Raw genomic sequence first — 13,763 nt, 5'->3', positions numbered from 1 at the left:
AGTTCTGCAGTGCTGCTCTGAGGGATCAATAGGTGTGCGAGGACTCCAGAATATTCCTCCAACTGCCTTTTCACCTGTGGGCAGCAGCAATATCCCCTTTGCAGCTCTCCTCATTCTCGTTGTGCTTAGTCTCACTCTGCTCTCAAGGGGAAGGGCTCCAGGGCATTTCTGACCTCCTCTGCAGTCAGATTTCCTGAACAGCAGAGCTGCCTCTCTCCTGCCATGTGCCCATTTCCCATTGCAAGGCACAGGGTGTGAGAACCACTGCCCTGGGAGTCCACACTGTCTGGGAGGTGCAACCTGGGGACGGTGCTGCTCTGTCTCTCTGTCCTCCCTTGGCAGCAGTCACAGTGTTTCTCCTCGTTTCCCTGCCTCTCCTTTCTGCTCTTGTCCTGGCAGTCAGCTGGGGCTTCAGCTACAAATTCAGATACTCACCCTGAGGTCCTGCCATGGAGGTGTCTGAAGAGGGGCAATGTGCCCAGGGTGCTGGGCAGCGTCATTGGAGGGGCTGCAAAGGGGTTGACTCTCCCTTTAGGAGACCCTGTGACTGTCAGGACATGTGACTGTCTCTGTTGTCCTGCTGGGGTTGTGAGGTGCCCTCCAGAAGAGGATTCAGTGCACAGAGTGCTTGCCATGTCAGGAGCAGTGTCCTGTTCTCTCCATCACGTATTCACCTTGAACTTAGAGGGAGAGCAGAGTTAAATGAGTGCGAAGAAGAAATTACTGAGAGTTCAGACGGGGTTGAGAAGGATTTCTATGAAAAATGGAAAGTTTATTTCAGAGAAAATTCTTCTAAGCTATTATTGCCTTTTCTTCCCTACACAGTTTTCCTGAGCCCAATAGAACAGATGTCCAACAGCAGCTCCTTCAACGAGTTCCTCCTGTTGGCATTCTCAGACAGGCGGGAGCTGCAGCTCTTGCACTTCTCGCTCTTCCTGGCCATCTACCTGGCTGCCCTCCTGGCCAACGGCCTCATCATCACAGCCGTAGCCTGCGACCACCGCCTCCACACCCCCATGTACTTCTTCCTCCTCAACCTCTCCCTCCTTGACCTTGGCTGCATCTCCATCACTGTCCCCAAATCCATGGCCAATTCTTTCTGGGACACCAGGGCCATTTCCTACTGGGGATGTGCTGCACAGCTCTTAACTTTTACTTTTTTCATGTCAGCAGAGTATTCTCTCCTCACAGTCATGGCCTATGACCGCTATGTTGCCATCTGCAGACCCCTGCACTATGGAATCCTCATGGACAAAAGAGCTTGTGTCAAAATGACAGCTGCTGTCTGGACATCTAATTTTCTCTATGCTCTCCTGCACACTGGAAATACATTTTCCATTCCACTGTGCCAAGGCAATGTGGTGGAGCAGTTCTTCTGTGAGATCCCCCAGATCCTCAACCTCTCCTGCTCATACTCCTACCTCAGGAAAGTTGGGCTTCTGGTGGTTAGTATCTCTTTAGGCTTTGGGTTTTTCACTTTCATTGTGGTGTCCTACGTGCAAATCTTCAGAGCTGTGCTAAGGATCCCCTCTGAGCAGGGCCGGCACAAAACCTTTTCCATGTGCCTCCCGCACCTGGCCGTGGTCTCCCTGTTTGTCAGCACATGTGCATTTGCCTACCTGAAGCCCCCCTCCATCTCCTCCCCCTCTCTGGATCTGGTGCTGGCTGTTCTGTACTCAGTGGTGCCTCCAGCAGTGAACCCGCTCATCTACAGCATGAGGAACAAGGAGCTCAAGGATGCCATTAGGAAAGTGATTTCATGCACCTTTTTAAGCAGTGCTCATTTTTCCACATCTCTCCACAAATGACTCTTTCTGTATCCTGTAACTGGCTTGAGCATTGTTTATTCATGTTATTTTTATTATGACTTTTACTAGTGATAATAATTGTTATTGTGTTCCTACACAACTACTTGTATTCATTCCCCTTTTGATGGGTCTGCGCTGTCTCACCTGATACCCTAAATTGTGTTGAATGCTGGACAAGGAATGGCTCCCTAACAGTGTCTCTGTAATAAAGTAATTTCTATCAGTACAGTGCGTGAAAGCTGGGCTTTTCCTCCAAAGCTGGTGTCAAGAATAGGCCCAAGGACTTGCACCCCTCAAGGCCCTGCTGTACAGGATTCTCCATGGGTTCAGCTACACAGAGCTCAGAATCATGTAATGATCTTTCAGAGACCAAGGGCTGGTTTGGGAATTCACCTATCAGAGTTCAAGGATAGTGGAGACGCTGAATGGTCATGGATTTACACATCCACAGCTCTCCTACATATTAAGGCACAGTGTCAGACGGCTGTTCTCATGGAGGGGAAACTGGAGATGTCAGGAGAGCACAGAGATCCTCCTGGGACAGCATATGCCTGGGATGGTCTGTGAGTAGAGCCTCATAAAGGGAGAGGTCCTCAAAGACGGAGTTTCTTAGAGGTAAAGCACTGGGTATTCGCAGGCAAAAGAGGACTCTGCAGTCTCAGGAGAGGCAGTGAGGACTCAACTGTCAGGAAGAAGGGAGAACGGAGAGCCCTCTGGGTCACCATCTATCAAACACCAGGGGCAGGATGTATAGGCACAACTGGACACAACGAGCACCCTTGGAAATGCTCTGCAGTCCGGGTGCCCTGGACTGTGCAGTCATCTGCAGTCCCCTGGAGGGATTAGAGGTCGTGATACCCATTTGGTTGGGTCTGACTCGTACCCCTGGTCACAGGGGCATTGAAATGTCACCCTTAGCCACTTTATTCCCCCCTCTCCTCCCTCCATATCCTTCCCAGCTCTGGATCTCTCTGTACTGGCCATTCTGTACTCAGTGGTGCCTCCAGCACTGAACCCCCTTGTCTACAGCACGAGGAACAAGGAGCTCAAGGAGGCACTGAGGAAACTTCCTCAATGGGTACAATGTCCGTGCCAAAAACTGTCCTGTGTGCAGTCACTTGTCATTCCCATGTACTTGGCATGAAACATGTGCTCTTCATTTATTTCTTTCTGAATTTTGACTCTTACTTTCCTGATAAAATAATAATAAATAATTATTTAAAATACAATACAACAATACAGTAGGAACAAAAGGCTGACTAGGGAAAATACGGGCCTGCTGCTGAATGGGCTAAGAGCCCTGGTGAGAGAGGACACAGAAAAGGCCACCTTTGCCGCAGGCTTTAGTGCTAAGAGTGACCCTCAGGAATCCTAGGCCCTGGAGACCATGGAGAAATGGAGAAAGGAAGACTTTCCCTTGCTGGAGGAGGATCTGAGTAGGGCTCACTTCAGCAAACTGGACACCCACAAAACCATGGGCTCTGAGGGGACTCTCTTGCACTGTTCAGTGCCCACGTCTGACAGAGCTCCATGAACTGGAGAAATCGAGTCCTTCCAGTTACACTGCTTGTGGCTCTGGCCCTTGGCAAGCGACCTTCACACATCAGAGACTCTCTGAGCACCGCCTGATAGATGCAAAAAGGGGCTCACATTGGAATGCTGCATTTATGGCACTGCATCTCACACTGCTTTCATGCCTCCTGATGGTTAGCTTGCTTCCCTTTACCCCTTCTCTGTTTGTCACACTGCACCATTGCATGGGTCACGATCACATCTCAAAGGGCACAAGTGGCATTTCTCCTCGGGTGTGATTCCTGTGTTTCACACCTCAGACAACTTCACCTGCCACCTGCATGGTCAAAGTGACAACTGGGAATAGAAGAAGCTGAGCACAAGGAAGGACCTTGCTCTACCTTGCTTGGTCTTGTTACAGGCATTGCCTGGTTCAGGCTGGGCTGCTTTTTCTTGGAGAGCAGCAAGAGAAGAGGCATCTTTTCCTTCTTTTAAAAGTCAGCAGGCAATACTTTGCATCCTGCTTGTAACACACACTTGCTACTCAGGGCCATAAGGGCGGGGGGCTTGGGGCATGCAAAAGAGCACGATGAGAAAGAAGAGCACCTGCACAGCTCTGGGGCAGACGGGGCGATGGAAAGAACCAGACACCGCTGGAAAGAATGGTCTTATTTCACTATTAATATTAAGGCAGTACAGAATGATACATTTAAAAAAATAAGCTTATTACACACTGGTTTTAGCATCAGACAAAATAAGCAAAGTAATGCACCTAACCATTACTATATTAGAATAGTGATCAAAAGATACATCACCAATTGCCTAAATATGCCATCATCTGTCCTCATCATCCAGATCTGCAGTCGCTGGGGCGTCCCTGTTGTGGGGAGGATTTGGGGAACCTTCCCAGCAACTAGAAGTCTTACGTGGTGCATCCGCCTGTGAGGTCTCCAAAATCGCAGCAAGAGTGTCCATCTTTTATAGAGCCGAATCAGCAAATCATGATAACTTGCATTTTGTTTGTGAGCGGTGACATCTGGTGTGGTATACTTTCCCTATCATGTGGGATGGGGGTCTGGTCAGAGCCCAGGCCTCGGATGGGAGGGTTCCCTTCAAGGTCAAAAACAGCCGCACGAGAGCTTAAAAAAGCTACAGTTTAATAAGCCTCTGTGCAAGCTGGCATGAGCAATTCTACAGGCGAGTGTTGTGCACTGCAAAGGCAGTGCCGTATTCATCTCTAAGTCAACCCCGACTCAGGCCTGTCGTTCAGGCCCTGGCACTTCAGTTCCTCACGTTCCACTCTGTCGTGACACACAAGGTTATATTCCTCCCCACATTGTGGGTCTGCCAAGAGATTTCCTTGGTAGTGGGAAGCAGCATGAAAAGAGGAAACAGGACCAAAACACAGCTTGGAAAGCTCAGATTGAGCAATAGGATGAAGAAATATCACTTGAAGGGTAGAGCAGTGGTGCTACAGGGCACCCAGAGCGAGTCTGTCACCACCCATGGCTTTGTGTTTCAAAAACAGCCACTGAGGATGGAAAAGCCATCAAGGAAGGGAAGGAGAACCTCTTGTGAGAACTTGCTGGGGAAGCAGATTGGGTGTCTATGGTCTGCAGGGATACAGGAGCAGGTCTAGGATGACCTGTGGTGGAGACGGCCAAGGGCGCTGCCAAGGCCCCAACAGAATGGAGGTCTTTATCCTCTTGACTATGGCTGTTGTGTCTGTCACTGAGGCCTACCCCAAGTCATCAGGACTTCTTTACCCCCTTTATCCTTCTGGAGACCCTCGGAGGTGTCGTGTGTTTGTCCTGCACTCAGCATTGCACACCCCTACCCAAACACTGATGCCAGGGAAGACGTGGGAAACACATGGAGGAAAGGATCTCCCTTTCCAGGTTTTCTCTACCTGTGCTTGGCCAATGTGTGTTGACAAAACACATCAAGGGTGTATTCAGCATCAGAGCCACATGAGTATTTTCTCTACCTATTAGCAATGATTATATTTTTTAGCTTTAATCAGCCCCTGGTGAGTTGTTGTAGTTAATGGCCTCAGTGGGATCCATTAATGCTCTACAAAAGTTCAGGGTTTCCTTCTGACTTTGACTTCTTCACTGATTTCTTCAATCTCCTTTTATTAGCTGCAATTCATGGACTCAGCTCCAAGTACTGCATGGAGCTCATTAAAAAGCAAAAAGCCCTGATAAACCAGGACTCTCCCTGCAATTTCCTTCAAGTGTCGATGGCTAATTGGAGAGGTTTGGGGAGTGTAGCTGAAAGCTGAAGACAACAATCATATACAAGTATTTCATCTTTTTAAACATTTCTATTATTATTCTAAAGAATAGATGACAGCACACCGCCCAATTCATAGCCATCTGGAGTGACTCCTAATGAAGTCAGCACATGAAGGAAAAGCTGTGTCCCAGAGATCAGGCGCTGTATGCACAATCTTCCTCCCCACCTCCCCACCCCTACCAGTTCCCTGATCAGCCTCTCGGGAAATTAAATCACTTGTGTTGAAAGATAGCCTTAGTCCACCTAAGTCTGCACTCAATGTTATAGCTCACCTGCCCCAATTCTCACCTGCTTTACTTAGACAACTGGCTGCCAACAGGCACAGGGGGATCTTGTTTTAGTTACAAAGAAACAAACAAAAAAATAAAGCAGAGTATAGTTTCATGGAAAATAATGACACTCTTTGAATGTATGCTAAGTCCATACAATCCGTACATACAGCAAGGACTTGACTAATGGGGCAGACTGCAGAAAGACAGAGCAAGCTTTAACTTCCCTAAAGGGCAAACCAGCCACTGGGTCTCTGAGTGAACAGAGTATCGGGAGGAGTCACAATGTGTCCAGAGAGTGCCCTGAAGGGGATGTTGGAAATTGTCACGTTAAACAGGACACGTGGGAATGGAAGACTTAAGTAGATGCACAGGAGAAAGGGGAGAGAATGGGACAAGACCCACAGCATGCAGAGCTGGGCTCACAGCATCACTGATGAGCTGCCACAGACTGAATAAGCAACCCAAAGAAGTCCTTCCTTTGGCAGTGACTTGGAAAGCCACATCTCTGACAGGGTCTCAGGGAAGTGTGGGTTTTCTTCTTTAAGATGGTCCCCAGGACTATGCAGAGATGAGGAAGAGCTGGAAGGGAGGTTGCAGGGATGTTGCCCAACTTCATCAGCTGCAAAGCAGGGAGCTGGTCACTTAACGAACTCCTGATGGAGTCAAATGAGATGGGGACTGATGAGTGAGATGGGGACTGCTGGATCAACACCCGCATCCTGGACCTCAGTTCTTGTTCCCAGGGATCCTGCTGCTCTCCACCAAGGCTCCCAGCATCGGGAGCTCCTTCCTGAGGTGTCACACAGAAACTGTCACTGCAAAGACCCCTGTGGATCCCAGGCTGTGGCAGTAGCTGCACAGGGCTGGAGGCTGCCACAGGAGTCCTGCCTGAGAGTCCCATCTTGCTCAGGGGTCAATGGGGCAGCCAGGACTCCTGGGGCTGGGGCTTCCCCGAGCCCCAAGGCTCCCGTGGGGCAGCTCCAACCCTTGTGTGGGTGCTGGGGGCAGAAGGAGAGAATCCAGGGCAGGTTTCCCTGGCACTGGCTGCCCCTCTTCTCCCCCACGCCGGGGTGGGCAGTGCTGGCTGAGCCCAACACAGCAGCTCACACAGCCCCCCAGGCCCCCACACCAGCACCCCCAGCACCCGCAGCCCCGAGCTGGGCTCCCCTCCCTGCCCCGGCCCCGCACAGCCCCCAGCACAGCCAGGAGCCCCGCGGCGCCTCACAGCCAATGGCTGCGCTGGGCACGAGGAGGTCACTGCTGCCGCAGCCCCTGATAGGCCAGCTGCAGGGAGAGGGCGTGGCTGCTGCTTGGGAGGTCCCCGCTGCGGGCAGAGCTGATTGGGCAGCAGCAGGGCTGACTCTGCCTGGTGACTGTGAGGTCACCGCTCCCGCAGCGCCTCATTGGGCAGCAGCCGGGCCCTGCGGGGCTCTGCGCTGCTGAGATCATCTCTGCGGAGCAGCTGCTGAGCCCGGGCTGGGCTCCTGGCGGGGAAGGGCTGGGGAGGCCATTGCTGCCCTGGAGGGCAGGGCCAGAGAGCTGGGCAGGACGGCGCTGTGACGTCATGTCTTTGTGAGTGCCTGATTGGGCGGCAGCAGGCAGGCAGGCGTGGGCGGTGGGTGGGGGGTCTGTGTGGTGAGAGGAGCTGAGAGGGCAGCAGTGGTTCCTGTGTGGGGAAGGGGTTTGAGGAAGCTGCTGTCTCTGAAGGCCACAGGCAGCAGCAGGGGGTGGTGGGTTTGCACCTGGGAGGTCACCTCCATGTGAGCCGCTGGTTCTAGGCTTTAGGGTTGTGATTCAGTGGCACAGAGCCTAGTTGGAGGCCTGTAGTTAGCAGTGTCCCCCAGAGGTCCAGTCCTGTTCAGTTTATTCATTAATGACCTGCATGAAGGGACAGAGTGCAGCAGGTTTGCTGAGAATATAAAACTGGGAGGAGTGGTGATGCTTGGTAGGGCTGTGCACGCATTGAGAGGGACTTGGAGAGGCTGGAGAGCTGGATGTAGATGAACCTCATGAAGTTCAACACAGTCAAGAGCAGCCCGTGGGGAGGAATGACTTCATGCACCAGGACAGTTGGGGTTTCACTTGCTGAAATTCAGCTGTGTGGAGAAGGACCTGTGCATCCTGGTGGCGGCCAAGAATTTGTCCATGAGCCAGCATGTGCTGGCTCCTGTGGCGGAGAAGCCCAATGGTGTCCTGGTTGGAGAGAGGATCTTATCAGTGTTTATAAATACCTTAAGAGAGGATGTTCAAAGGAGGAAGGCAGCTCGTGTCATCAGAGGCTCTCTCTGTAAGTCAATGCCATGGAGATGGCCCAGTCAGGCAGAGAAGAGTCCTGGAAAAGAGTACCCTCCATTCAGCCCTGTTGTTATCCAGAACTTGCTGATAAATCCTTCAGGAATGTCTCCAGATGGTACCAAAGGATGTGAAGTATTTCCAGTGGGGCACTGGAGAAGCCCTTTCTACTCCCCTGCACCAACAGGCCTCTGCACTGGGCAGAGCTGTGCAAGAAGCCAGGACTTTGGGGCTGTTTGGGGATTTGGTGTTTTGTGAGGGAACCAGGCTTTCAGGGTGCTTTCAGGCTGGGTATTTTTCAACACTAGAACTGAAGTTGCGTGGGATGAAACAGCACAAAACATGGCCATGGCATGAGATGCTTTGATGGACCTCAGTACAAGTTTCTCCTGGGAGCTGCTCTTTTTGTGCAAGTCAGATGTAGGACAATATAGGACAGGTCAGATATTTCCTTCTTTAGGCACCAGAGTAGCTTTTAAGCAGCAGGAATCATGTTTCTTAGTTGCTACATATGATTAGTAGGAAGAAGGTGCCTCTCGGCTAAGAGCACAAGAGGGATCCTGAGCATTTTTCTGTCTAACTTTTAAGTGGGAGTAAATTTTTACACAGACATTATTTTACATGATGAATCAGATCTATCCACCATTCTTGATCCTACCTATCCCTTTGCTGTGTTACAGTGTGAGTTAGTTCTGTGTGGACATGAAATGGGCCATTGGGGCTGATTTTGCACTTCTAGTATAACCTTTGCACAACCTTTGTGCCTCTGGCTGGATTAGACTGCTTTCTTTGTAGCACTTCTATTTTATAAGAAGAGCGGGTCTGTGGAAGGTCAGCTGAGATGTCCTGCTCACGGGGTACATGGCCTTGCATGTTGTTTCCTGTAAAACTAGAGTGTAATATAAATTTCCTTCACAAGTGACCAATAAATTTCTGCAATGGAAGGAGGTTCTGGGAAGAAGATAGGGTGTGATGGACCACAGTTCTTGCAAGGAAAGCTAAAGGGTGGGACTGTAGGGTGGCCCTTGTTTTAGATAAGCTGCAAGACCACTTCAGTGGAGTAGTTGGCCGTATTCCAGCTGAGTGGATCAAGTGGTTGCACAAATGTCTTTGACCATATTAATCAAAAGAGAGTGAATGTCTCCCTGAGTGAGCCAGACCAGCGTGTGTTGGGTAGGGGGAGTGTGGACGTGCCTCAGCTCAACACAGATTATAAAAAACAAAATTTAAGAAAGAAATAAAAATGGGATCTGGAGCTGTTTTCATGGTATTCCTTTCTGGCAGCTGGGGATGCTCAGTGTGGTGGCAACGAGCGTGTTGTAAAGACAGGTTAATGGGAATCCCATTTGTACTGTCCCACCTGAGTTCCCATCCAGCTGTGGGGCGGTCCCTGGCCAGCTCCATCCTCCTGCAGGTCCCCATATCCCAAGGAGAGGAACAGGCCAGGCTTGCACGAGCTCTCTTGTGCAGCAGAGCCCAGCAGGTCCTGCAGCCCAGCTGCCTGCGGAGCCCTGTGTGGGCCACAGCCTGGGGTGGGCAGGGACCGGCTCCTCGGCTGCCCCAGACCTGATCCCACTGAGCAGCAGCCCTCTTTTCCCTCCCTCTTTCCTTGTGCACTGGATGTGCTGGCAGGAGGTCTCCTCGTTGCCCTCCCCTCGCTCTTTCCAGCTCCAGCAGAGCTCTGCATTTCCTCTCTCCATCCCTGCTTGCACAGAGCAGGTCTCGATGCTCCCCCGGGGCAGCCCGTCCCCTCCTGCCCTCTGTGCACTCCCAGCACCCTGAGCGCTGGTGCTGCTGCCAGGGCAGAGGTGGAGGATCCCCTGGAGCGGCTCCGCAGGGAGCTCCCAGGGAAAAGCTGTGCACAGCCCCAGCCCCAGCGTGGCAGAGGGGGCTGCCCTCTCCCACCCACCTGGTGGTGCCAGACCCACCTCAGCCCAATCCTGAACGGCTCCAGCACAACCCTGGAGGAGCTGGAGCTGCCTTGAGCTTTGAGATCATCTGCCAGCAGGAGGATTTGATGTGGGCACAGCAGCAGCGGTGATGAGAGGAACAGACCCTGCAATCGCCTGTGTTGGCCAGGGCACTGGTCGGGTGATGCCTCTGTGGCCAGATGGACCCTGTGTGTTGGGTGAATACCTGCTCAAGGGTAGGAGCAGCAGGGCCTTCTTGGGCTTCCATCGCAGAGTGAGCTTCCAGTGCTTCTGGATCTCTGGCTAAAGAATAAGAAATCATGGAGTTAACAGAAAAGTTGCTGTGGGAAGGGGGGATCAGTCCAAACTCCTACCCAAAGCAGGGCTGGTTGGAGCCCTCCAGTGTTACCTGGCCACTGCTGGACTCTGCCTGACCGCGTTACCATCCACAAACCTGCTCTGCTCCTCTTGTTTGAGCACTGGAGGATGGCATCTTCTGTCCATAGATCCCAGCACTACTGTCCCTGCCTGCATCCTGGGCATTGTAACCTCAGACCAATGTAGCTGCTCTTGCTTCATGCACATAAGACTCTGCATGCAGCCTTCCTGGGTAGGCTGCCTGAATCTGAAGCTCTCCTCACACCTGTAAATTGTTTGTCAGGAATTTTTCTGTCCTGTACATACAGACAGCTTTTGTATCTAGAGCCCTCTCTGGGACCTGCTCAGTTCCAGCTTCCCTTGCCAAGACTTTCCAAACTATTAGGAGGGCCGAGTCGAGCTGGATATGGGAAGTCATCTCTGCAGAACGGTGACAAGACCAGCTCAGGACCCAGCTCAGCCATGTCCACAGCATGAGTCAGAGCAAGCGCAAGGACAAGGCAGAAGCTCCCTGGCAAGGGGCAGGAGGCCCCATAATGAGGTCAATGACTCCCTGTCTCCTTAGCTCTTGTGCCCAGCAGGTCCCCTCTCTGTCTGCCTGCAGTCCCTCCATACCCACCCTGCTGCCCAGCACGTCCCCAGAGCCCTGGGCCTGCAGCCCCTCCAGCAACTTGTCTTGGTGGGACATGCTTGTCATGCTTGTCTGCTTGTCATGGTGGGAAACTGACACAGCAGGAATTGCACATGCCTAAGATTCGTGTGAGAGATTCTTGAGGACAAATAGCATGAAACAGAATATTTATTTTCATTTACAGGAATGTAACACAACAAAAGTAAGAAATAAATTAAAAAACAACACATATCCTTGATGCCAAAACCCCCAGTACAGATATATCTGACATTATAACAACTGGATGAGTTTCCTCAGGGCATTCTTGAGATCCTTGTTCCTCATGCTGTAGATGAGAGGGTTCAGTGCTGGAGGCACCACTGAGTACAGAACAGCCAACACCAGATCCAGAGATGGGGAGGAGATGGAGGGGGGCTTCAGGCAGGTAAACAGGCCAGTGCTGACAAAGAGGGAGACCACGGCCAGGTGCGGGAGGCACATGGAAAAGGCTTTGTGCTGGCCCTGCTCTGAGGGGATCCTCAGCACAGCTCTGATGATCTGCACATAAGACTCCACAATGAAAACGAAACACCCAAAGACTAAACAAGTACTAACAACAAGAAACCCGACTTCCCTGAGGTAGGAATCTGAGCAGGAGAGCCTGAGGATCTGGGAGATCTCACAGAAGAACTGCTCCACTACATTGCCTTGGCAGAGGGGTAGAGTAAATGTGTTCGCAGTGTTCAAGAGAGCATTGAGGAAACCACAGCCCCAGGCAGCTGCTGCCATTTTGACACAAGCCCTGATGCCCATGAGGGTCTCATAGTGCAGGGGTCTGCAGATGGCAACGTAGCGGTCATAGGCCATGACTGTGAGAAGGGAACACTCTGCTGATATGAAAAAGGAAAAAAATAAGGTCTGTGCAGCACATCCCAATTGGGAAATGGTCCTGGTGCCCCATAGGGAACTGGCCATGGATTTGGGGACAGTGGTAGAGATGGATCCAAGGTCGAGGAGGGAGAGGTTGAGGAGGAAGAAGTACATGGGGGTGTGGAGGCGGTGGTCGCAGGCTACGGCTGTGATGATGAGGCCATTGGCCAGGAGGGCAGCCAGGTAGATGGCCAGGAAGAGCGAGAAGTGCAAGAGCTGCAGCTCCCGTGTGTCTGAGAACAGCAGGAGGAGGAACTCGATGAGTGAGCTGCTGTTGGACATTAGCTCCCTCCAGTCACATGGGACTGTCTAAAGAATAGAAGATATGGAGAAGTTAAGAGAAACTTTTGAAGAAAAACGCTGTGAAGTCATTCAGTTGTCTGACACCATCCTCCATTACCTCCCTTTAGTAAGAGTATCTTAGTGCAGTTGCTTTGCTTGAGCTCCATTTAGCACTGTTTGTTGTGAGGAGCAGGGACATCAACACGGGAACTCCAGGGAGCCTGTCATGCTGTACAATAGCAGGAACTGAGGCACGCTTGGACATTCACCTTCTATGTCAGGTGAAATCCACTCACGATGTAGACAGGCTTTTCAGCATCCTTACTCCCAAGACTACACAAAGAGGTTTGAGGAACATAGTTTTATGGAATTGTTCGATATTTTGTAGTTTCTTTGACATGTCCTTGTCACTTGTGAGGAATGTTCGGAAAAGGACAAATCCTTGGAATTTCAGCCCTGAATCCTTAGAGAAGTGCTTCCACAGTCACTATGTGCAGAGTGGGGACATCTTGTTTATCTATTAGTCTTGTTCCCATCTCTCCTGTACTCATGTCTCCTTGAGCTAGAGGATCATCGTGTTCATTATGCTGCCCTCAAAGGAGACCAGGCTCTGCTGAGAGCAGAGCTGTGCAGTTTCAAAGAGCCCATCTCCAAATTTCTTGCCTTTTCTCCACACACCTAAAGGAGGGTTCCACACTCCTGGCCAAAGACACACAGGGCTCATTTCAGCTGCTCATGAACAGCCTCCCACCACCCACCATACCCTCAGCATCTCGGCAGCTTCCTCACACATCACTCAGTTATCACAGAATGGCCATGAGACAGCAGAGCCTTTCTGGAGGGCAGGTGGCAGCCTGGCAGGACACCACGGGGAAACAGCAAAGGGAGCGTTAGCACTGAGGACAGGCTCTCCTTAAGGGAGAGTCAGTGCAATGCCTAGGCTCACAGGCTGCATTTCCAGGAGCTCCACGGGACAAAAGATGGCTTGGGAAACCTTGCTCCCATTCAGATCCCTCTGTTCCACAACTTGTAGCATCAGTGTCTGAACTGCAGCTGAAAACATCCAGCTGCAGAAAGCTGAGAGCAAAAACAGGAAAAGCATGGAGGGTAAACAAGGAGGAGCACCATAAATGTGCTGCCAAGGAGAGGGACAGAGAGGCCTTCTGGAAACCTTTCACTTTACCGGCTGGGTATGTCACCTCTCCGCGGGGGACGTCGCAGGGCAGTCCCTCTTAGCCCTTTGGTGGGGCGGCAGGCAATGACCTGTGGCAGGAGAGCTGCCCCTCTCCTCTGCTGCAGGTCTGGCTGCAGAGGAGGCGGCTCCTGCCCTGCACCTCCTGCCCCTTCCCTGCCCATCTCTGCTGGCTGCAGCTGTCCCTGCCGCCAGCTCTTCCTCTATCCCAGTGTCCTGTCCCTGCCATTGCTCACAGATCCCATATGGTATCACCCTCTGTGTGCTCAGTTCTGCCCT

The 13,763-nt window shown here is 51.6% G+C and overlaps 1 protein-coding gene across 1 annotated transcript; it reads left to right on the top strand.

The window, feature by feature from the left end:
- Nucleotides 1–777: 777 nt before the first annotated feature.
- On the top strand, nt 778–1,808 carry LOC148591467 (olfactory receptor 14C36-like). Its single transcript, XM_088537527.1, has one exon. The coding sequence runs from the start codon at nt 849–851 to the stop codon at nt 1,806–1,808; it is 960 nt and encodes a 319-aa protein (XP_088393653.1). The 5' UTR covers nt 778–848.
- Nucleotides 1,809–13,763: the final 11,955 nt, after the last annotated feature.

The sequence above is a fragment of the Tinamus guttatus genome, unplaced genomic scaffold (genome assembly GCF_059628265.1).
Source record: "Tinamus guttatus ecotype Peru unplaced genomic scaffold, ASM5962826v1 Tinamus_guttatus_pri_ptg000804l, whole genome shotgun sequence".
Taxonomy (NCBI): Eukaryota; Metazoa; Chordata; class Aves; order Tinamiformes; family Tinamidae; genus Tinamus; species Tinamus guttatus.
This window is presented reverse-complemented; position numbering and strand designations above follow the sequence as displayed.

What these genes read in the sequence shown, in the direction of transcription:
- LOC148591467 (XM_088537527.1), top strand. Translation starts at nt 849, where the DNA reads ATGTCCAACAGCAGCTCCTTCAACGAGTTCCTCCTGTTGGCATTCTCA.